The sequence below is a fragment of the Pongo abelii genome, chromosome 2 (assembly GCF_028885655.2).
Source record: "Pongo abelii isolate AG06213 chromosome 2, NHGRI_mPonAbe1-v2.0_pri, whole genome shotgun sequence".
Classification (NCBI taxonomy): domain Eukaryota; kingdom Metazoa; phylum Chordata; class Mammalia; order Primates; family Hominidae; genus Pongo; species Pongo abelii.
Window position 1 is genome coordinate 177625434 of NC_085928.1, and position 22981 is coordinate 177648414.

General features: G+C 35.3%; 1 protein-coding gene across 6 annotated transcripts in view; it reads right to left on the minus strand.

Annotated features, from left to right (window-relative positions):
* Positions 1-1572: 1572 nt before the first annotated feature.
* The window catches only part of PDCD10 (programmed cell death 10), a 56521-nt gene continuing 35112 nt past the window's right edge, over positions 1573-22981 (minus strand). For all 6 annotated transcript variants that reach the window (XM_024245105.3, XM_024245101.3, XM_063722318.1 and 3 more), the window contains 5 exons: positions 13957-14074; positions 12556-12682; positions 4629-4707; positions 4249-4331; positions 1573-2056 (listed from right to left, as the gene is read on the minus strand). In XM_024245105.3, the coding sequence (XP_024100873.1) occupies positions 1975-2056; positions 4249-4331; positions 4629-4707; positions 12556-12682; positions 13957-14074 (489 nt within the window). In that variant the 3' untranslated portion in view covers positions 1573-1974. The remainder of the gene's footprint in view (positions 2057-4248; positions 4332-4628; positions 4708-12555; positions 12683-13956; positions 14075-22981) is intronic.

Sequence of the window (22981 nt, forward strand, 5' to 3'; positions counted from 1 at the left end):
ATCCCAAACTAGACATATTTTCAGTAATAGAGGGAGTACAGTTCAGGGGAAAGAACATGGAATCTGGACACAAATTTAAACTCTGGCCCTAGCAGTTACCAGCTGCATACCCTAAGCTCTGTCAGTTTCCTCAATTGTAAGATAGCTAAATCACAGGACTGTTAAGAGAATTATGTAAATGTAACTAGGGCTTGACACAGAGAAGGTGCTCAACAAATTTGTTTTCCTCCTCTTCCTTTCCTCTGAAGCCACTTTTCTGTTCTCTGGAAATGAATCTAACTGGGGCCACTCTGGCCTTCCTTTAACACAAACTCAGCCCTGTTGGAAGGATCACATAAGAAACTAAAGTACTCTAAGAATAAGCCTCCTTTGTGGAGGAATATTTCATGAAAACAGAAGCCAGAGATAATGGATAGTGGAATGATAATATGGAAGGCTTATAAAAACAGGTGATTTGAGGCATGTCTGGTAATTGGCTGAGTTCTTTTAAGGAGGGTAAAGACAGCAGAAGGAGTGATGATGTTAGATGATGTTAGAAATGATGTTTAAAAAGTCTGCTGCAAATAAAACAGTGTCTTTTTTCTTCATATATCCACAAGTCTATTCGGTAACTGATCACCCATCTACTTCCAGGAGTGAATGATAGTTTATGCCAAAAATAAATAAAGATCAGCATTCTATTTGTTTTACTGGCTACATATCTTTGAAGAAAAAAAAAATCAAGTCAGTAAAATGTTCACTAATTAAGAGATTTCATCCAATTGCCTATTTTTTTGCTCCTTTCAACATATTTTCATTTACATTTAACAGGATGTTTTACTTTTATGGTGCGAATGATGATAATTCTTTAAAAATCTGTTTTTTAAAATGGAGAAAAATAAAACAACTGAGTTGCATAACAGCAAAAAAATATACTGCCAACAGAAACTTAGTTTAACATCTAAAATCTTTATAAAAGATAAGCAAATTCTGATTTTTTCCCTTTATTTTATAATTGAAAAATGAAACCACTTAACATGAACACTTGATACATAATTTCCTTAAAACTTCTCTATGGTGAAATAAAACTGTACCTAGTTGAAGAGTGTATATAATATTAACACTCATGACAATTTCAATCCAACCGTTGATATAGCTTCAAATTACTATTAATTGTGTCTATTTTTTGGGAAAAAATTGTGCAAAGCTTATGAGGGCCCAGTATACGAAAGGCTTAATTTTTAAGAGTCAAATCTACATTTGTCACAAGAGTTCAAAAAGTGGCATTATAGTGCAAAAACACTAGAAAATGCTATCTCTTACTCATAAGTCTTTTAAAACAGGTTGGAAATCATATAAAAATACTCAGTACCTTATAAGTAATTAACAAAAATATTTCCATTGACTACTCTGTGTCCAAAGTGATTAAGGACAAAAATAGAAATTCTTGCTTTATTATTTGATAAACTGCTGATAAGCTCCCGTTAGAAGTTTTTTAGACATTACACCAAGTTGTCTTGGTCTTCTGTTCATATATATATATTTATATATATACACACATATATATATGCATTTTTTTCAAGTAAAGAAATGTTTAACAGATGTAAACTATTTATTGAATATTTGCCACCAAATATTGTTAAATACATTATCTTGCAGCATATCGCTTTCAAGTTAAAATGTCAGAAACAAACACCAATATTTACAATTCTTTTAAGGAATGTTATATAATGACACATTAAGGCGTAAATTCTTTTGGCTTATAATTCTTAAAAGAATGATAATAGCAAAAGTGATGCAAAATCTTCAGTGTGAGATTATGATTAAGCTACATTTTACAAAAATATGGTGTAAGATGGCAATAATCCCATTCAACATCCTGGATTAGATCCCTTCAGGAGGGACTGATAATTTATACAGTCAAACTTTAAAATTTACAGATAAAGGCAGTTCAATACTGCCACTGAGGAGTACATCTCTTAACATATACAACTTTCAGGCCACAGTTTTGAAGGTCTGAAGTATTAAGTTGGTTTGATGAATTAGTCGGTTGGCACTTACGAACACATTTATTGCCCTGTTTAAAAAGAAAAGAATAAGCATTAATTTCATCCAAAAAATTCACCCTTTTAAGATTTATACTATTAACAGTAGCAATGAAATCAATTTTAGAAAAAAAAAGACAAGTTAGTATTATTAAAACTTTTATTCCAATTTAGGATGTAATAGTCTTGCATCATTTTAAACTATCTAGTAATTACTGCCCCCTGGTGGTTCTGACTGGTAATAAAATGTTGGAGGACTGCTAATGATAGCGCCTCAACAACCCAGTTCACTTATAGGTGGAACAAGTTAACTGGCCAAAAGGAGGATTCAGATGTGGTCTCCAGCTGTGGTTTCATAGAAGTTAACAAGTAAAATCTAGCAAAGTATCATAATCTCAAAATCTGTAATTAATGGGCATAATACTCAAGAAAAAGTTAATTACTTCCAATCTGATTCATCCCACTCTCTTATCTCCTTAAAAAAAGGTAGAAATTCTAAACTACAAACTACTTTTACTATAAACATACTTTTAAAACAAAATAATCATGCAGTTTTCAAAATCTGGGAGCTGACAATATATAAAAATATATTCTTTAAAATTGGCTTTGAGCCCCACCACATTCTCCTAATGGCCCATCTTCATGCAGCTGGGATTCAGAGATGATGCCCTAGTCCCATTGTGTGGCCTCAACAGTTTCCTAGTATCATATCCAGCATGTACCCGCATCCTAGACATTTCTCAAAAGAGAAGGCCCAGGGACTGGACCTGGTGGCTCGCACCTGTAATCCCAGCACTTTGGGAGGCCAAGGTGGGCGGATCATGAGGTCTCCTGGAGTGTGAGACCAGCCTGGCCAACATGGTGAAACCTTGTCTCTACTAAAAATACAAAATTTAGCCAGGCATGGTGTCATGTGTCCATAATCCCAGCTCGGGAGGCTGAGGCAAGAGAATTGCTTGAACCCAGGAGCTGGAGGTCGCAGTGAGCCCAGATCCAGCCTGGGCAACAGAGCAAGACTCTGTCTCCAAAAAAAAAAAAAAAAAAAAAGAGAAGGGCCAGGAAGAAACAGCTGAATCAATGCAAATCCATCCCCCTACTTTTCTGACTTTAAGCACTGTTAAAAAATAATCTTGTTCAAAAAATTCTCACATTTGACTTGAAGTGCAAATAACTACCTATACGGCCAGACTTTCCAACAGTTTATACATTATACGTATGCATGTATGTATGTTAAAATATATAAAATCTCTTGGTTTTCTATAGTGCATCACAACCAATTATATGTAAATTAAAAAATAATGTCCAATTTACATTTTAGTATATTTCCTATTTTATAGAATGATGCTGTGAAAGCCTCTTTCCAGGACAGTGAGTCAAAACCCTTACAGCACTTTAAAAACATCTTGGCACTTTTACAAAACATCTAAACCCTGACTCCACTCCCAGCCAATTCAATCAGAATCTCTGCAGGTGGGGTCTAGGCAGTGGGAATTTTTTAAAAACTGTCCTCAAGTGACTCTAATGCACAGAAAGGATTGGCAACTACTGCTTTAACTTTAGTGCAGTAGTTCTCAATAGACCTGTAATGTCAGTATCACCTGAAAATTTCTAAGAAATGCAAATTCTTGGGCTCCATGCTAGACCTGCGAAATCAGAAATTCTAGAAGTGGGACCCTCAAGCAATTTGCAATTTGTAACAAGTCCTCCAGATGACTCTGATGCCACTAAAGTTTGAGAACCACTGTTTCAGGAGTGTATAAAGTAGGCCAATGAACTAAAACTGCTTTTACAATTTTAAATGGTTAAAAAACAAATCAAAAGAAGAATATTATATGACAGGTAAAAATTATTTCAAGATACTGAAATTTGAATTTTGTATGAAGTTTTATTAAAACACAGTCACACCCCCTTGTTTGTACATTGTCTATGGCTTGTTTCTGTACTACAACAGGAGAGATGGGTGGATAATGGCAACAGGCCCACCAAATCTAACATATTTACTATGTGGCTCTTTTCAGAAAGCGTCTGATAACTCCTGTTCTAGAAAGGAGTTATGGCTAGATTAGCAACCATTCATTTTCTATTGTTAATGGTCTGCCTTCATTATCAGTTGCCTGGAGTACTAATAATAAAGTAAAAGGGCTTAATTTATGTGGTTTTCACATCATATAAAACCACATAATCTATTTAATTTTAAAAGTAAAGGATAAATTACAGTACTTACTTGCCATCTTTAAAATACGTTTTCAGAGTATCACTGAAACTTTTGGAGTACTTTACAAATTCTTTCTTTTGGTGTTCAAGTGCCTACAGTCACAAAATATAAGAAGAAATAAAGTACTAAATAAGAGAAATAATCACAAAAGCCAAAGGTAAGGACAAGAGATTACACAGGATATGGGATGCACTTTATATGAATATTACTAATAAGCAATTGTGGAGTATTCACTTTTAAATAAAAGGCATATTTAAATTCAAGAATAAACTCAATGGTTAATGACACAAAACTATTTCCAACAATCAATCTTATTTTTAAGTCAATAAAACAACTAGGCATAAACCAACATCTAGGGTGTCAACTAGCAAGGCTTCTACTAAACGTACCCTGCGGTTCTGGTATTGATATTTCTTGAAGACATTATTCACTGTATCAAGAAGTTCTTTTATTGCACTAGCTATATCCCTGTTGGGAAAAGAATAAAGAATATCAGCTACATTTGAAAGAAATTTGTGAGAGAAAAGAACATCAGCTACATTTGAAAGAAATTAAGTACACTCTTAATCTAATCACAGTACACTCTTAATTATGGTAAGCGCAATCACTTCAAGAACAGCCAGACTTTTTGGCTAGCTGGTTGGAGTGGGGATTTTAGCCTGTACCCCCCCTCTGTAATCCTGATTCTCTTGCACTGCTGACCAAAGGTTGCCAACCAAAACCAACTTTCTCAAATCAATCACATTTCATTAAGCGTTCCTTACTCTAATTTATAAAAAGATAAACGTTACCTATGCCTGTCTTTTCCCATTTTAAAATTTTTCTTTGCTCTGGCTAATGTAGCTAAATTCAAGCTACCATGTTCTCTACTTTTGTTATTTGAACAAGGAACAATTTTATAATATTCTCCATTACATATAACTCAATTCTGTATTTAACAATGCTGTATGCTAGATACCTATTAGTTTTGATGTTTAACATAAAATATTTCCTCCTCAGAAAATATTCCTCTCCCCTGAGGAAATACCTCCTCCTTTACTCTTTTATAGACACTTTTAGCTTCTATCTAGCAACCAAATATCCTCCTCTTTCAAACACTTGCTGTCAGTCACTATTCCCTTTGGAAAATATAATATTTAAATTACTAGGGGAGACAACATCACAATATTCTTCCACTTTAACCTTCCCAGCAATCATCCTTTGACTATATATGCATCATCATCTCCCTCCCTTTTCTAAAGAAAAAAAAGAAGGAATCAATAATTCTCATTTGAGTTGACTGTTCTTCTTATCCATGCACCATTTTTTCTGAACTTTTTTTTGCCTTTCTATCTAGTCCCTTTCGATTTCCACATTTTAACCTCATAGCAATTATTTTCGCATTCTCAAATAGTCTCACATTCTCTACGACAAACCTTTTTCACGGCCATTCTCTTAGCTGTTAGTCACAACAAAAACTTCAAATGCAATGCAACTGTGAAAAAATGAGTAAGATGGAAATCTGCACCATCCTAAACATAACATTTTATTACTAATACTAATTACAAATGTCAGATTTCAGTTATTTCCTGTCTAAAACATTTCAACATTCCTATTTCAAGGGGAAAAAAACCTCAGTGTCCAGGTTTCTGTGTGCATGTGGGTGTTTCCCAGCATGTTTTTCAGTAAATAAGCATGTAGAAATTTTAAGAATTAAAAGCATACAGAATTTTGATATTTTTTAAAAGAGTATTTTTGAGTACTCTGAAGTAGTAATTACATTTTCATTAATTATTTTCAATAATATTTTACTTATTACCTCTCAGGTCAAACACTGGTATTGGGCTGAAACATTGAAACATTACATATTCAAGTAGGACAGTAAGTCTTACATAAATGTTATCTGTCTAATTTTTTTTGCCTCTGGTTTAGTAACAGCAGTTTTTAATTAGATAACTATTCCTTTCATTTATGGCTTAAGTTGAATCTTTGTATATTGGTGTGATGGACATAAACCCACCATTGTTTAAAAAAATGCTGTCATAGAAAAATTACAATTTCAACAAATAAAAAATGTCAAATCTCCAAATATGCAAGCTTCTCCAAATCCACAATGGAGTTATTTAAAATGGAATATAATGGAGCAAATTACATAGTGATCAGACAGAAGTTTATATAGTCTCACTTTGTAGTGTATTTCAATATTCTGCTAAAGAGGAATAAAATGTGTTTCCAGGGCTAGTCATCAAGATGAACGTATGTTTCATATACAATAACAATGGCTAGATTCTACAAGTCAAAAGAGTGGGTCTGAAACATGTTGCCTCATGCACCTAGGGAGACAAAAAGACAAGGGGAGAAGAAGGGAGGGTTTTGCTGGACAAAAAAAGAGAGACCTGCTGATAAATACTGGAAATCTCTATTTTAAAAGGGAGTGGAGGGAGGCGCAACTCCTCAGGTGACTGCTGATGAGTCAGGTTTGAAAACTTGGAGCTAAGGTTTAATGCCTTATTGGAACAGAGCTCTCTGTCAACCAAGGCCATTTATTCCTAAGCCTCTGTTTGGACACGAGGCAAAAGACTATTCAATGCCTACCAAATTGTAGAAAAAATGTTCTCTAGAAACAATCTGCAGCAATGTATGTCAAATATTATGTTATCCATATATACACAGAAAAGTATTTTCATTTATGGCACCAAGGTGTACACATAGGGAAGCTAAATTATATTAGTAACTACCAGAGAGTTTGTTTCCTATGAGAGAAAATACCAGCACAAAAAAACCACTACAGACAATTAACCAGATAAAGAACTGAGAAAAATCTTGAGGGTAAAATAAATATCGAATAACTAATGAATGCGGCTTGGTGCAGATGAATTCTGTGGTAAGAGGCAGATAGTATGAGTAGAAGAAGGAACTTAGCAATTTGCACCAACCTAATAGCGCAGCTTTGCGAAACATACACTGAAAGGCAAAGGCTTCAGATGAAACGTAAACATACATCTTATCAAAAAACTGCAATGGAAAAGTAGAGTTTCTAATCATGCCACCCAAATCTGCATGATACATGTTTATGCAAATGCACTAATGAAAGGGAATCCCTCTGCTATATGTTGAGTTTGGTTTAGACCGGAAAACTCTGAAAAAATCTATTCTGAACCCTTCATGAAAACTCCTAACTTAAAACAAATAAACCTTGCTGAATTTTAGCCTAAGAACATGCAAATGCAGATTACAAACAGTAAATAAATGCCTGGCTTTTTTATTTTGGTCTGTTAAATCACGAGTCTCCACTAGTTTTCCATTAGTTGAGATGTATTGGACTTCAAAAAAAATACAAATTAATTTTATAACATATTTGCATAGCTCAAATGTACTCAGGCACACACATTCATTGATCAAAAGGCCTTTTAAAATATTTGCTGGATCATTTTTCCTTATCAACTCCATTGAGAAAAGGGAGGAAAATCCTCATTTCACAATGCTTTATAGCATGTACTGTCGAATGTATGCTAGGTTCTGTGCTAGGCACTTCATGTACATCATTTCTTTCAATTCTCACAAGTCATTACCCGCATTTTCAGAGGCACAAACTAAAATGACAGAAGTTATGCAACTTATATCCAAGGTTACATAGCTAAATGTTGGAATGGAGATTCAAACCTAGGTCTGCTAATATATTCAAAATTGCCTGAATATTTATTAACTGTCAGGATTCTTTTTTACTTGTACTTTGATACAATCTATAGCATCACCTATAGTACTTGGTGTAATATGTATATGACATATGCTTATTGAAAAATGTTGCTAAAATGAATAAAGGGGATAACTACCTTAGATATAAGTAAAATATTGGAGAAATGCCTGAAGAAGAAATCATTTTCTATTTTCGTGCAATTTTATCCACTAATTTGTCAATTAATAATGGTAAGAACATACATGAAAATGTACCAATATATGACACTGATACAAATAATTATACTTTAGCCTATCTATGCTATTCATATGTGGTTGAATTTTTAGTCTCAGAAATAACATACATATCGACAAACTTGCCAGGGCAAATTATCCCTCCTCAAACTGCAGGAAGTAAATTTTCACTGCCACCATTACTCTTAATTCAATTGTGCTAAATCAGTACACTCTAGAAACCAGAACTGAAGTATTATTACTCCCTCATAAAGGAAACAACACCCTAAAGAAAGCCTCTGTCAATGACTATGGACAAGACTCTTAAGCTCAATTTCCTTATGACTAAAATGTGCTGTTAATAATGTGGTTTTCAAACTGCAGCTCCCTAGAGTCACAGACGGTTTAGCAGAGATGTCTCAGGGACTCTGTAAGGGGAAAGAGGATGTCAAAGTGACAAGATGAGGGCTCTGGGCCTACATTTCTATCCCAGTTTCAACCACAATACTGTTATCTCTCTCATATACTGGCATTCTATGTTAAAATATCCTTTTTCACATTTCTTTCAAATGTCAGAAACTATTTTTCAATCTCCAGATTACATCAACATTGGAAGTCTATGATTGGGAAACAGCAGTGAACACCTGGCATTAGATTGCCTGGGTTCAAATCCAGCTCTACCACTTAATAGGTAAGTTCTGTGGCCTTACCTAATTTTCTGTGCCTGCTTCAATTTCCTCACTTGTTACTGGGTTGTTGTGATAAGTAAATATATGTAAAGTGATTAAAATAGTGCTTAGCATATAATAAGTCCGACATAAATGATTGCTATTAAGATGACATTGATTATATAAACCTACTTCGATGATCTGAAGCAAAATCTGCTGCAAATATTATTTTAAATGTCAAATCTTCATAGAAATGTATCATGGCTCATCAACAAGTACACGATTACCAAAGCAAATGGAAACTTACCAAATTATTTGAAAACTTTAGAAATAAATAGTCTAAACAACCAAGTTTGGGATCACTGACAATTTATCCTTTTACAGGCCAAACATGTTTACTTTAACTATACAGGGCGAGTATCCCTTAAACAAAATGCTTGAGACCAGAAGTCTTTAGACCTGGGGATGAGGCCCAAGTATAAACATGAAATTCATTTATGTTTCATAAAGTGCATTCATATATGCATATATTTTGTGCATACAACAAAGTTTTGATTGTGTTTTGACTACAACCCATCCATCACATGAGGTCAGACGTGGAATTTTCCACTTATGGTGTCATGTCATGGTGCTCAAAAAGTTTTGGATTTTGGAGCATTTAGAATTTTATATTCAAATTAGGGATGCTCAGCTTGTACCAGATTAAAAATAAAACTCCATAAACAGTTGATTATCTTCCCCCTTCACATATTAAAAGTAGAAAAGGAAGCTGGGGCTTTCCTATAGGAAAGGTAAAATACAAAACCCTTAGGCCGGGTGCATTGACTCACACCTGTAATCCCAGCACTTTGGGAGGCCAAGGCAGGCGGATCACAAGGTCAAGAGATTGAGACCATCCTGGCTAACACAGTGAAACCCCATCTCTACTAAAAATACAAAAAATTAGCCAGGCATGGTGGTGGGCGCCTGTAGTCCCAGCTACTCGGGAGGCTGAGGCAGGAGAGTGGCATGAACCCGGGAGGCGGAGCTTGCAGTGAGCCGAGATGGTGCGCCGCTGCACTCCAGCCTGGGCGACAGAGCAAGACTCCGTCTCAAAAACAAAAACAAAACAAACAAAAAAACCCTTAGTGTTTGTCCCTTGTGACACAGATTTTGGCTATTCCATTAAAAGCCTTTTTTATATTCCTGGCCCTTAATTATTGTCAAAGAGTAGGGTCATTCCTTGATAGCTGGGTTGCATACCTATCACAAACCGTTATTTTCTATGGGACATATTCCTCTCTTTATGTGACTCAAAAGAGAGTATCCAAACTAGCTAGGTATCCAAACAAGCTAAAATAGCATTTCTCAATGTGAATGACAAAGAACACTATTTTCAAAAGATGAATGTTTTCTTTTTCTTTCATAATTGAGATTTCATCACTTGTGTTGAGGATCAGTACACAGACATTTCAACTTGTACACAATTCTGAACATAGGTACTGCAAAATCTAAAAAGCCACGTATCATTATTATTCTTTAAAGTTATTCCAGTGACTTTCCAGCTTACAATTGAGGCAAAATTTCCTTAAAAGGCTATCAAGTACCAGTACCTTCAAATGCTGATAAGCTGTCACATACGTCCCACCGATTCACAATTTAATAGCATATACACTATATACTTTAATCTTTCACAGCACATTAACAAAGTTATTAGAAAAACAGGACTACCATGTTACAGAGTGCACACAATTCTGATAGGGAGAGCCAGGCTCAAGGAGTGGTTTGCCCAAGGAAACAATTCCACTAAAAAACAATATGAAGAATAGAAGTAATTTAAGGCCAGGTGTGGTGGCTCACTCCTGTAATCCCAACACTTTGGGAGGCCAAGGCAGGAGGATCACTTGAGCTCAGAGGTTAGAGACCAGCTTGGGCAATGTAGGGAGACGTGGTATCTACTAAAAATTAAAAAAAAAAAAAAAAAGAAATTAGCTTGGTGTGGTGGTGTACACCAGTAGTCCTAGCTACTCTGGAGGCTGAGGTGGAAGGACTGCTTGAGCCCAGGAGGTTGAGGGTGCAGTAAGTTATGATCACGCCACTGCAGTCCAGTCTGGGTGACAGAGTGAAGTAATTAAAAATGTTCAAGACATTAAATGCAGGACTGCGACTCCACTTTGCCATTTAGTATGCTTTATATTATGGGATATAAAAACTAACCACCCATCTATGGAATGTTAAGCTGACATCCATAACAGTCAAGGCTTCCCATAATTCAATATCCAACATTATTTCCTCATTGTACCAAAAAATAACTAGCAAATTAAATTATTTCACCTCTTTTAAAAAAAAAAAAAAAAAAAAAGCATTTACACTTAAAAAATGGGATGCGGTGGAATTCCCTCCTTAAATGTTTCTAGAGCTACTAAAAAACATGCATTTACAACATAGTTGATAAAAATATTCCTCTGGATTATGTAAGAAGAGAGACAGGGAACCACTGATAAGACATGGTATGCGATATTAATCAGATTGGGCTTCTTTCTCTCCTGCTTCAGAGGCTGGACTCTCTTCAGTTTTAGTTTTTCTGTTTTCTGCAGGTAAATTGTTATTCTTAGTTAGCCACTTTGGCTTGTTTTCACTTTGCTACTCTTTTCTCTTTTGTTTGCACTTTTTTGCCTGAAGATTTATGCTTTCCTGCTACCTTCTGGGGCTTCAATTTCCACTACTGAAAGAGCAGGTTTATCTGACAACCACATCAATCTCCTTTTGGGCTCTTCCTTCACTGTCCCATCAGCTGAGCTGACCATCCTCTTGGGCATCCTGGAAGCGGGGAAGGCGCATATCGGATGCATGTGGGCCATGGCATGCTGAGGGCCTTCACGAAGCTGGGCTGCCTGGCTGCTGCCACTCCTCCCACTGCCCAAGCTCCAAAAGACGAATGTTACTATTTATTCCAAGTGAGTCTCCTCAGGTTCTTCGAAGTTACCACATATGTCACAGCCTCTTCCAGAAAAAGACCTGCACTAAATCTTTTCTTCCCAGCACTATCTATCTATGGTTTCACCAAAACCATGCATTGATAGTGACACTGCAGGTATTCCCAGCTTTCTTTGTTTTTTATCCACTGAGGCTGAATAAAATTATCAGACTCTCTAGTTTAAAGATACTTATGTAGGGATTATGTTTTCACTCAATCCCCTACCTTCTCACCCCTCACTGTACTCCAGAAGAGAGTATCCCTTGGTCTGAGAACTACTGCTCTAGGATGACCCTTCTTGCTGCTGCTCACCAGCCAGCCTTCTGGCCCCGTGCGTATTCTTGGTCTTATTTAACCTATATCCCCCAAAGGCAAGGATTTAGAGGCTATTTGGTCAGTCTTAGAAAACACTACTCATGCCTAAGAGTATATTACTTACCTTAATGACTGCTGCCATTTCTGAAATATAAAAACAATTTTGGTATCTCTTACTACCAATCTCTAGGATATATCCAGTTTCTCTATTCATTTATCTGACATTTATATCTTCCCATCATTTATGTAGTTCAAACTACATTCCAGTTTATGCACATTCCATTATTGTTTTTAAATTAAACATTCTAAAAAATGTTGTACTCTGAAACCAAATGCCATAAAGTTAGTAAAATGTGGTATTTAAAAATTTGAGATTTTATTTCAAATAAGCATTTCAAGTTAATGTCATACCAAAATTAAAAAATTTAGATGAGTAGTTCCTGGGAAGTACTTTTAAGAAAAGAAGAAACAAAACAAATAATTGCTTACTTGATTGTCTGCAGAAACCTCACTCTGTCATTGATCTCATCTGGGATCTTACTGAGAATTTGTTTAAGTGCTCGTGCCTTTTCGTTTAGGTCTTGGAATTCTGGCTCTGGTCGTTCAATCATATACTCTGATAAAATAAATACATAATAAAAAACATCCTGCGACTCTCTGCCAAATTCATCACATCTAAGAATTTCCAATGTTGGTCAAAGGCAGGTGGGGAAGGTGAAAGGCCAGATAATTAGGAAAGACAAGGTTGCAAAGCAGAATTCATTAGCGTTCGACTTAGTCCAGTAATAACAGCAGGGCTCCCTTCAAGTAAGGTATCACAAAAAGAAAGAATAAATATTTCCAATTTGGGATAAAAGGAAATCCCATGAAATCTTAAAAAAAAAACAAAAACAAAAAAAACAGATTTAAAAGGGAGGCTTAAGTTCATCAGTACTCTGACATTACATTTCCCAAGGAAACCTTAAATAATGAGTGTCATAACTAGTGCAAAGGTAATATCTACTTGCCAATTAGAAAGATTAAAAATTTAAAACCCCTATATTTAATATACATTGCTTCATTATATTAAAACCCCAAATAATCTAATAAAATCTTTCATACATTCTTGAAATCTCACTTAAAAACAAAAACACCAGCACAAATCCAACACACGGGCTGGGATCACAGAACACCAATTTTGGAAAGGAGACTTCACCAGATTCGTTGTAGACTTGGAAGCATTACAACTCTACCAATTCATCAATATATTATGGCCTAATGGGCTGCAAATGCTCAACTCTAAATAATGATAAGGGCTTTCTTATAATCATGGAATCAGTTAAAATACCTGCTTTTTGTTCTTCCTTAATAATTATGGGAAATTATATGTCCACATTTTTCTAAATTAGTGGGAAAACTGCTACTAAACTTAAGTAAAACCAATGTCTAAATAATTTCAAGTAAAAAAAATAAGAAAAGCAAAAAGGATGGTTATATTGTTCTCTTAAATCTGTGCTTGAAAAACAGATGCTGTACTAAAGTTAAAAAAACAACCAAACAAAAACCTCATTACTTTCAAACTGTTGTTTGCTTAAAGTCAACACATTCCAAATAGCTTAGCTTTTAGTAAAACTGAAACTCACCAAACATAAAGGGGGGAAAAATAAAAGCATGCAGCATAAACAAAGTTCAAGTAATTCAATCTCACAAATATAAAAAGCAAGAAAAACCATTTTTCTATTTTATCTACATTAGCTTCCACTATCACCACCACCACCACCATCATCATCATAAGTGAAGGGAGGGAGGGAAAACAGTAGGGAAGGAAGATCCTTTAGTCAAATGATAATGATTTAGAGGAAGTGCTATTCAACAACTGTATAACTTAAACAAGGTTCTTCTGTCCGTTACCTTCTACATCATCAGCTGCCATACGAAGAAGGGACTCCGTGAAGTTAACTTCTACGCTTTTTTTCTCTAAAATTTTCATAATGATGTCTTGTGTGAGACCTGGATTTTCTTTTTCAGCCTATAATAAAGAGAAAACTAGTTTTGAAATACAGATAAGAAATCAACATTTTAAAGCCAAAGTTTAATTGTTTAGAATCTGTTGGGAACATCTTACACTGATAACTTTTAAGGGCAGAAATCTTTGTAAAGCAGGTGTCATGATAGCATTCACTAAGGCTTTGTTAGAGCTTGTGCACCCAACTCTTTACTATGACTAAGGTTCCATTTTCCACTTGAACAGAAAGAACTTAGTATTTTCTACTCTTCTTTATACTCTTTTGCAATTGGACTAATAACAAAGATAGAAATAAGGATTATATATGTTTTAGTAATCTATCAATTGCTATTCTCATTACTTTAAATATCTTGATAATTTTTTAAGCTTTTTTTAATGTGCTAATACTGCAACTCAAGGATCAAGCATTAACTCATCTGACTAGTGTTTTGCATATTCTTTCCATTTATATTAAGAGAATGCCAGGAAAAACAAAAAAGGTTTTATTTTGAAGGTTTTACTGAACCTATATAATAATACCTTAACTATTTTCCCACACAATGATTTTCATTTCCTATTTTATTTTTGTAGCAAGACTGTTTCCTTCACTGGTTTCTAGAACATCATTAAACCTTTTACTACCTTTTGAGCTTGTTTCATTGAGTTTGCATTGGTTCTATGTTACTTAGACTCCCCAGGACACTAAAATTTTCTAGCCATTTCAAGACTGGGCATAGAGTTCTGAGTTTACCAAAGCCAGAGTTAATTTTCAGATTTCAGTTTTTCCCAGTAAATTCTGTAATCACACTTGATGTTTGTTTCCTGTAGGATGCCTGCCAATTTTAATCATTATGCTGATGATTTTCTTTCCTTTTTGCCCTAATATTAAACAGCAAAATAGAAACACAATTTACGATCTTAATCAGATGGCAATCTTTTTGTTTTCTTATGTGTCAAGCACACTTAACCTCTGCCTCTTCAATTCCATTGATTATCATTGCAGATACAGTTTTCTTCTCCTCCTATTGCTCTTTCCATTATAACATCTTGTTTCTCATTAGACCTCAAGTATCAAAAACTGAAAGGTTGTGGGATGAAATGAGAAAAGAAAATACACGCATTTATCCCAATCTTGGGATCATTTTAAACGCTGTCAAATACTATTCAGGAAAATCATTTTGATAGATGATTAGTAACAATAAACTGTGTTTGACTGAATCCTCTTTCTTTTATAGCCTATGTTGACTTTTCCTTCCATGGATATATATTTTAAAAAGAATCTACTTTTTAGCCAGGCATGGTGGGGTGTGGCTGTGGTCCCAGCTACTTGGGAGGTTGAGATGGGAGGACTGCTTGAGCCCAGGAGTTCGTGGCTGCAGCGAGCTATGATCATGCCACTGCACTCCAGCCTGTGATACAGAATAAGACCTCGTCTTAAAAACAAAACAAAACAAAAAAAACTGTGTTTTTTAAAAAAGGAGTTTCCTTTATAAGATGTCCAAATATGGCTTAAGACGTGTTGTTACAGCATTAATGCAGTGAACTGCCACAAAATTACATATAACGTAGCATTCAGTAACAATACTTTATCTTATCTAGCAATAATCTTCCTACATAATGAATTATCTTGGGGAGAGGGGGAGCATTCTCTATGTGCTTGTAGGGGATGAAAAAAGAAAAGCATATCTCTGATTAAGTTATAATAAAGTACTGAAAGGTTTAAATGCCGAAAATCTGAGAATAAAGTTTTCAATACCGAGCTGGTCTGGGACCCCAAAATGCTAAAGCTAGAGCATTACGAAAGTCTCACAAAGGTCCCTAACTTTTTCAGTTTTCAGTGCCCTTAGTGCCAAAAGATATACCTCACAGTGCTGTTTATTAAATACTTACGTCCAAACAACTTAATAAGTATAGTGTCCTAACCACTTAGCCTTTCAAAAAATAATACACATAAATTGAAAAAAACAATTTTTACTCCATTCTTAAGTAACTATCGTCATTTATTACTGGGATGTGTGTGCCTACTGGGTACTTCATAATTTCTCAAACATTGATCTTAGATTGGACCTTGCCCCTCTCATTTCCTCTTGCAGATATATTTTTTCTGGTACTTCTGTTAGATCATAGCACTGGCCAAAAAGTCCAGCTTCTCAACGATCTAACACCAATGAAAGCAGTGAAGGACAATCCAATATGCTGAACTGCAATCCATCTCAAGCTAGGAGTCCATGCAGTGTCAAACAGATGTTCAGTATCACTGTACACCTTCACAATTTTAAAATACTTCGTGGCACCCCTCTGTATTTGCTATGGGCCACCGGGTACCTCAGTACATCGTTTGGAAGGAGTAGTCTTAGTATCTCCTGGCTAAAAACCTGGTTAAGCTAATTCTTATTTCAAAAGCTTGAATTTACCAAATGGCTCTGATTGACAAAATGAATAAATATGGTCTTAAATCAGAGGGACAATCTACAACTCTAGGTTTTCCCTCAGAATACAACATGAACCCTGTAGGGTGTCTAATCTTTGTAAAGAATCCAGCTGTAAGAAAATATAAACTGAAGGGCAGTAACATACACTCTTGTGGATCAGTGATTCTCAACCTGGAAGCCAACCTATCGGAACCTCTCAGAGAGGATAAGGGGGAGAGGGAATCAAGTAGAATATAGCTGACCCTTGAAGAACTGGTTTTAACTGCTCAGGTTCATTTACATGCAGATACTTTTCAATAAATATATAGGAAAAATGTTTGGAGATCAGCAACAATTTGAAAAAGCTTAGACAAACTGAGTAGCCTATAAGTAGTGAAAAAAATAATAAAAACATGTTATGAACACATAAAATATAGGTATCCACTAGTATATTTTAGTATTTACTATCATAAAATAGATACAAATTATTAAAAAGTTAAAACGTATCAAAACTCACACGCAAATACAGACTGTACATAGTGTTATTTGCAGTTAAAAGAAATATAAACAAATATACAGAGGGAATATTAAATTATAACTGCACAAAATTAACTGTAGTACATATGTATATGTAATAATTTTGAAGCCACCTCCTGTTGCTACTGCAGTGAGTTCAAGTATTAGTAAGTATATGATTAAAATGCCGTGTGACTCTAATCATCTCCATGTGAACAGTTCATCTCTCCAGCAAACTGCACATACCAGTACAAAGTAATACCTCCCAGCCCTCACATATTTTTTTCATCGTGTTTAGTGCAATACTCTAAACATGGAATAATACCATGGGACCCAACAAAGTGCCACTAGTGATGTTGGAAGTGTGCTCAAGAAGTAAAGTCATGACATTACAAGAAGGTGAATTGCATGATACTGAATTGCTTGAATACAGCCTAAGACTCACCGTCAGAAAAAAAAAAAAAAAGGAAATTCATGAAACAAAGCCATTGCTGCAGCTACATAGCAGGTACAAAAACCTTGCATGTTTTGTAAAATACCTTTTTGTCTCCTGTTGAAAATGCAGCTTTTATGTGGGTGCAGGATATCTATAAGAAAGGCACACCTATAGACCCTAATATGATTCAAGAAAAAGCAAAGTCATTCTATGACAACTTAAAGCAAAAGGAAAGTCTAAAGCTGAAGAATTTAATGCCAGCCAAGGATAGTTTGATAATTTTAGAAAGACGTTTTGCTTAAAAAATGTCAAGATAACAGGAGACCCAGATTCTGATGACCAAGAGGCAGCAAATAAGTACCCACAAACCATTAAGAAAATCTTTGAGGAAAAAAATATCTGCCTGAAAAAGTTTTTAATACAGATCAAAGTGCCCCATTCTGAAGGAAAAAAATAGCCACAAAGAATACTTATTAGTAAAGCAGAGAAGTGAGCAAAAGAATTTAAGGCAGGAAGGGATAGGACAACTCTACTGTTCTGTGCAAATGAAGTTTAGTTTATGATCAGGACTATCCTTATTTATAATGCTGCTAAACCCTCGAGCCTTGAAGGGAGAAGAAAAACACCAGCTTCCAGTCTTGTGGTCATACAAGAAGACCTAGACAAAGAGAACCTTGTTCTAGACTGGTACCATCAATGTTTTGTTCCTGCAGTTAGAAAGCATCTTGGCAGTCAGGTATGGTCTTTTAAAGTTCTTCTGATTGTGTATATGTATCTATAGAGATACCTATATATCTCTATATAGACAGATCTATAGATACCAGATATATATTGAGATATCAGATATATATATATAGATAACAGAGATATCTACATATACATACACACACATATATATGTATATGTATATTTAATTAGACACAAGGTCTTCCTATGTTGCCTAGGCTGGTCTTGAACTTCTGGCCTCTGGCCTCACACTTCGGCCTCCCAAAGTGCTAGGATTACAAGGCACGGGCCTCTGTGCCTAGCCTTTCTTTTATTATTACTGTTGTTCAAAAAAATTCTTCTGATGCTGGATAATGTCCCTTGCCTCCCAGAACCCCATGAGTTCAACACTGAAAGGCATCAAAGTGGCCTACTTGTCCCAAAACACCACAACTCTAAATCAGCCTCTACATCAGGGGATCAAGAACCTTTAAGGCTCATTATACATGGAACCATAAGGCCTCTATGGAAAGGGCTGTCAACAATCTTTGGTAGAAAGAATACCATGAATGTCTGGAAGAATTACGCCATTGATGCTATTGTTGTTATAGAAAAACCCATCGAGCCTAAAACAATAAATTTCTGCTGGAGAAAACTGTGTCCACATGTTGTGCATGACTCCACAGGATTTACAACAGAGCCATGGAAATCATGAAAGAGATTGTAGATATGGTAAAAAAAAAAAAAAAAAAAAAAAGGTAGAGGATGAAGGGTTTCAAGATATGGATATCAGAGAAATTTAAGAGCTAATAGACAATGAGGGAGAAGACAAAGGAGTGCCAGAAAACAAGTGGAATTAGACAATCCAGCAGAAGAGTTCTGTTTATTCAAGGCTGCTTTATGACATGGACCCTTCTCTGATATGAGCACTGAAACTAAAGCAAATGTTGGAAGACTGGTACTGTACAGAAACATTTTTAGAGAAATGAAAAACTAAATAAGTCAGAAATTAAACATATTTCTGTAAAGTTACACTAAGTGTGCCTGCCTCTCTTGCCTCCCCATTCACCTTCTCTACTTCTGACATCCCTGAGCTAGCAAGACCAACCCCTTCTCTTCTTCCTCCTCCTCAGCCTACTCAATGTGAAAATGACAAGGATGCAGACCTTATGATGATCCACTTCCACTTAATAAATAATATATTTTCTCTTATGATTTTCTTAATAACATTTTCTTTTCTGTGACTTTAAGAATACAGTATGTAATGTATAGGATACACAAAATATATGTTAATCAACTGTTTTTTTCTACCAGTAAGATGTTCTGGTCAACAGTAGGCTTTTAGTAGTTAAGACTTTTGGAAGTCAAAACTTATACTCAAATCTTCAACTCTACAGGGGGTCAGCACCTCTAACCTCCACACTGTTCAAAGGTTAACTGTATATACATTAAAATATTCAATAGTATTATCTTGGGAAAAACTATTTTAATCCTCTTTTTCCTCCAAATAACAAAAACTATGATGAAAATTATTGTTGTTGTGGACCAATAATTGGAAGTATGAATATAAAAGATTTTATGACTAGTGAGGTTTCTTTAATCTTTTTCAAAAGTTGTAATTAAAAAAATACAAACATCTTTACATTTTTAACACATGTCCTCCTTCAATTTCACTTGAAATGTAAGAAACTAAATGTGATAATTAAAAATACATCCATGCAAAATTGGTGACTTTGTTTTCTTCCAAAATAAGTAATCTATGCCATGGACAACAAACTTTATCCATGGATCAAACCACATCTATCACAGTCACATAATTGTACTTAAGTGTTAGATAATTAGCTTATATGTTAGGATGTTACAAGAAAAACCCTCATGAAATTTATTATTTTATTTTATGAATGTCATTGAAGATACTATCTACTCCTTCGGACAGGGTCTTCTTCTCTCTGTTCTTGGCATTAGAAAAGCTGAAATATTGACTTTTCTCTTAGCAATACTACGGTACAGATTACTTTTCCTTCTTCTTTAGGCCACAAAAATGCTTAAGATAGCATCATGCCTCCCTAATGACCAAATATGCCATTCAAAAGCCAAACTGACACTCAAAGAAGAAAACAACAACAATAAAAAAAAAAAGAAAATGACTAAGGTGTTGCTTCATTAACCAATGATTTGGCAGGATGCAATTTAATGAAACTATTAAATATATATGTACTCACCTTGAATCACAGAATATTAAATCAAAAAAGCTCTATTCTAACATATGTAATGTAGATTATTATGGTAATATGAGATACCTAGTGACATGACCTGTGCTACCAGAAAAGAGTGTTATCAATAAACTTGTGTGACATGGAAGAAATAAAGCAGAATGGGCTTATAGTTTCAACTCCAATTAAAATATAAATGTATTCCACATTTAAACATTAAAATACTTTACCTAAAACACAGGTTATTTAAGCTACTGATGGGAAGGAATACAAAAATCAAAATTAAAGTTTTGGGCACCATGATATGTATTTGGGATGGAGGACCAGATAAAAGTTTTATATTAAAGAATGCATTCAACATGTACAGTAAGTCTCTAGAGTAGGGCTGTACAACAGAAATGTAATATCAGCAACAACTATGAGCTACCTATGTAATATTAAATGGCCACATTTAAAAAAAAGTAAAAAGACACAGGTAAAATTATTTTAATAGTACATCCAAAATATTATTTCAACATGTAATCATTATAAAATACTTATTACTAAGCTAGTTCACTTTCTTTTTCTTATATGAAGTCTTCAAAATCTGTGTGTATTTTAACTTCGAACATATCTTGATCTGACCTAGTCTTTTTTTTTTTTTTTAAATGTATTATTATTATATTTTAGGTTTTAGGGTACATGTGCGCAATGTGCAGGTTAGTTACACATGTATACATGTGCCATGCTGGTGCGCTGCACCCACTAACTCGTCATCTAGCATTAGGTGTATCTCCCAATGCTATCCCTCCCACCTCCCCCCACCCCACAACGGTCCCCAGAGTGTGATGTTCCCCTTCCTGTGTCCATATGTTCTCATTGTTCAATTCCCACCTATGAGTGAGAATATGCGGTGTTTGGTTTTTTGTTCTTGCGATAGTTTACTAAGAATGATGATTTCCAATTTCATCCATGTCCCTACAAAGGACATGAACTCATCATTTTTTATGGCTGCATAGTATTCCATGGTGTATATGTGCCACATTTTCTTAATCCAGTCTATCATTGTTGGACATTTGGGTTGGTTCCAAGTCTTTGCTATTGTGAATAGTGCCGCAATAAACATACGTGTGCATGTGTCTTTATAGCAGCATGATTTATAGTCCTTTGGGTATATACCCAGTAATAGGATGGCTGAGTCAAATGGTATTTCTGGTTCTAGATCCCTGAGGAATCGCCACACTGATTTCCACAATGGTTGAACTAGTTTACAGTCCCACCAACAGTGTAAAAGTGTTCCTATTTCTCCACATCCTCTCCAGCATCTGTTGTTTCCTGACTTTTTAATGATTGCCATTCTAACTGGTGTGAGATGGTATCTCATTGTGGTTTTGATTTGCATTTCTCTGATGGCCAGTGATGGTGAGCATTTTTTCATGTGTTTTTTGGCTGCATAAATGTCTTCTTTTGAGAAGTGTCTGTTCATGTCCTTTGCCCACTTTTTGATGGGGTTGTTTTTTTCTTGTAAATTTGTTGGAGTTCATTGTAGATTCTGGATATTAGCCCTTTGTCAGATAAGGAGGCTGTGAAAATTTTCTCCCATTTTGTAGGTTGCCTGTGCACTCTGATGGTAGTTTCTTTTGCTGTGCAGAAACTCTTTAGTTTAATTAGATCCCATTTGTCAACTTTGGCTTTTGTTGCCATTGCTTTTGGTGTTTTAGACATGAAGTCCTTGCCCATGCCTATGTCCTGAATGGTAATGCCTAGGTTTTCTTCTAGGGTTTTTATGGTTTTATGTCTAACATTTAAGTCTTTAATCCATCTTGAATTGATTTTTGTATAAGGTGTAAGGAAGGGATCCAGTTTCAGCTTTCTACATATGGCTAGCCAGTTTTCCCAGCACCATTTATTAAATAGGGAATCCTTTCCCCATTGCTTGTTTTTCTCAGGTTTGTCAAAGATCAGATAGTTGTAGATATGCGGCGTTATTTCTGAGGGCTCTGTTCTGTTCCATTGATCTATATCTCTGTTTTGGTACCAGTACCATGCTGTTTTGGTTACTGTAGCCTTGTAGTACAGGTTGAAGTCAGGTAGCGTGATGCCTCCAGCTTTGTTCTTTTGGCTTAGGACTGACTTCGCGATGCAGGCTCTTTTTTGGTTCCATATGAACTTTAAAGTAGTTTTTTTCCAATTCTGTGAATAAAGTCATGCCATCCCCATGAATAGCTTCATGGGGATGGCACTGAATCTATCAATTACCTTGGGCAGTATGGCCATTTTCACGATATTGATTCTTCTTACCCATGAGCATGGAATGTTCTTCCATTTGTTTGTATCCTCTTTTATTTCATTGAGCAGTGGTTTGTAGTTCTCCTTGAAGAGGTCCTTCACGTCCCTTGTAATGTTTTTATCCTCTTTTATTTCATTGAGCAGTGGTTTGTAGTTCTCCTTGAAGAGGTCCTTCACGTCCCTTGTAAGCTGGATTCCTAGGTATTTTATTCTCTTTGAAGCAATTGTGAATGGGAGTTCACTCATGATTTGGCTCTCTGTTTGTCTGTTATTGGTGTATAAGATTGCTTGTGATTTTTGTACATTGATTTTGTATCCTGAGACTTTGCTGAAGTTGCTTATCAGCTTAAGGAGATTTTGGGCTGAGACAATGGGGTTTTCT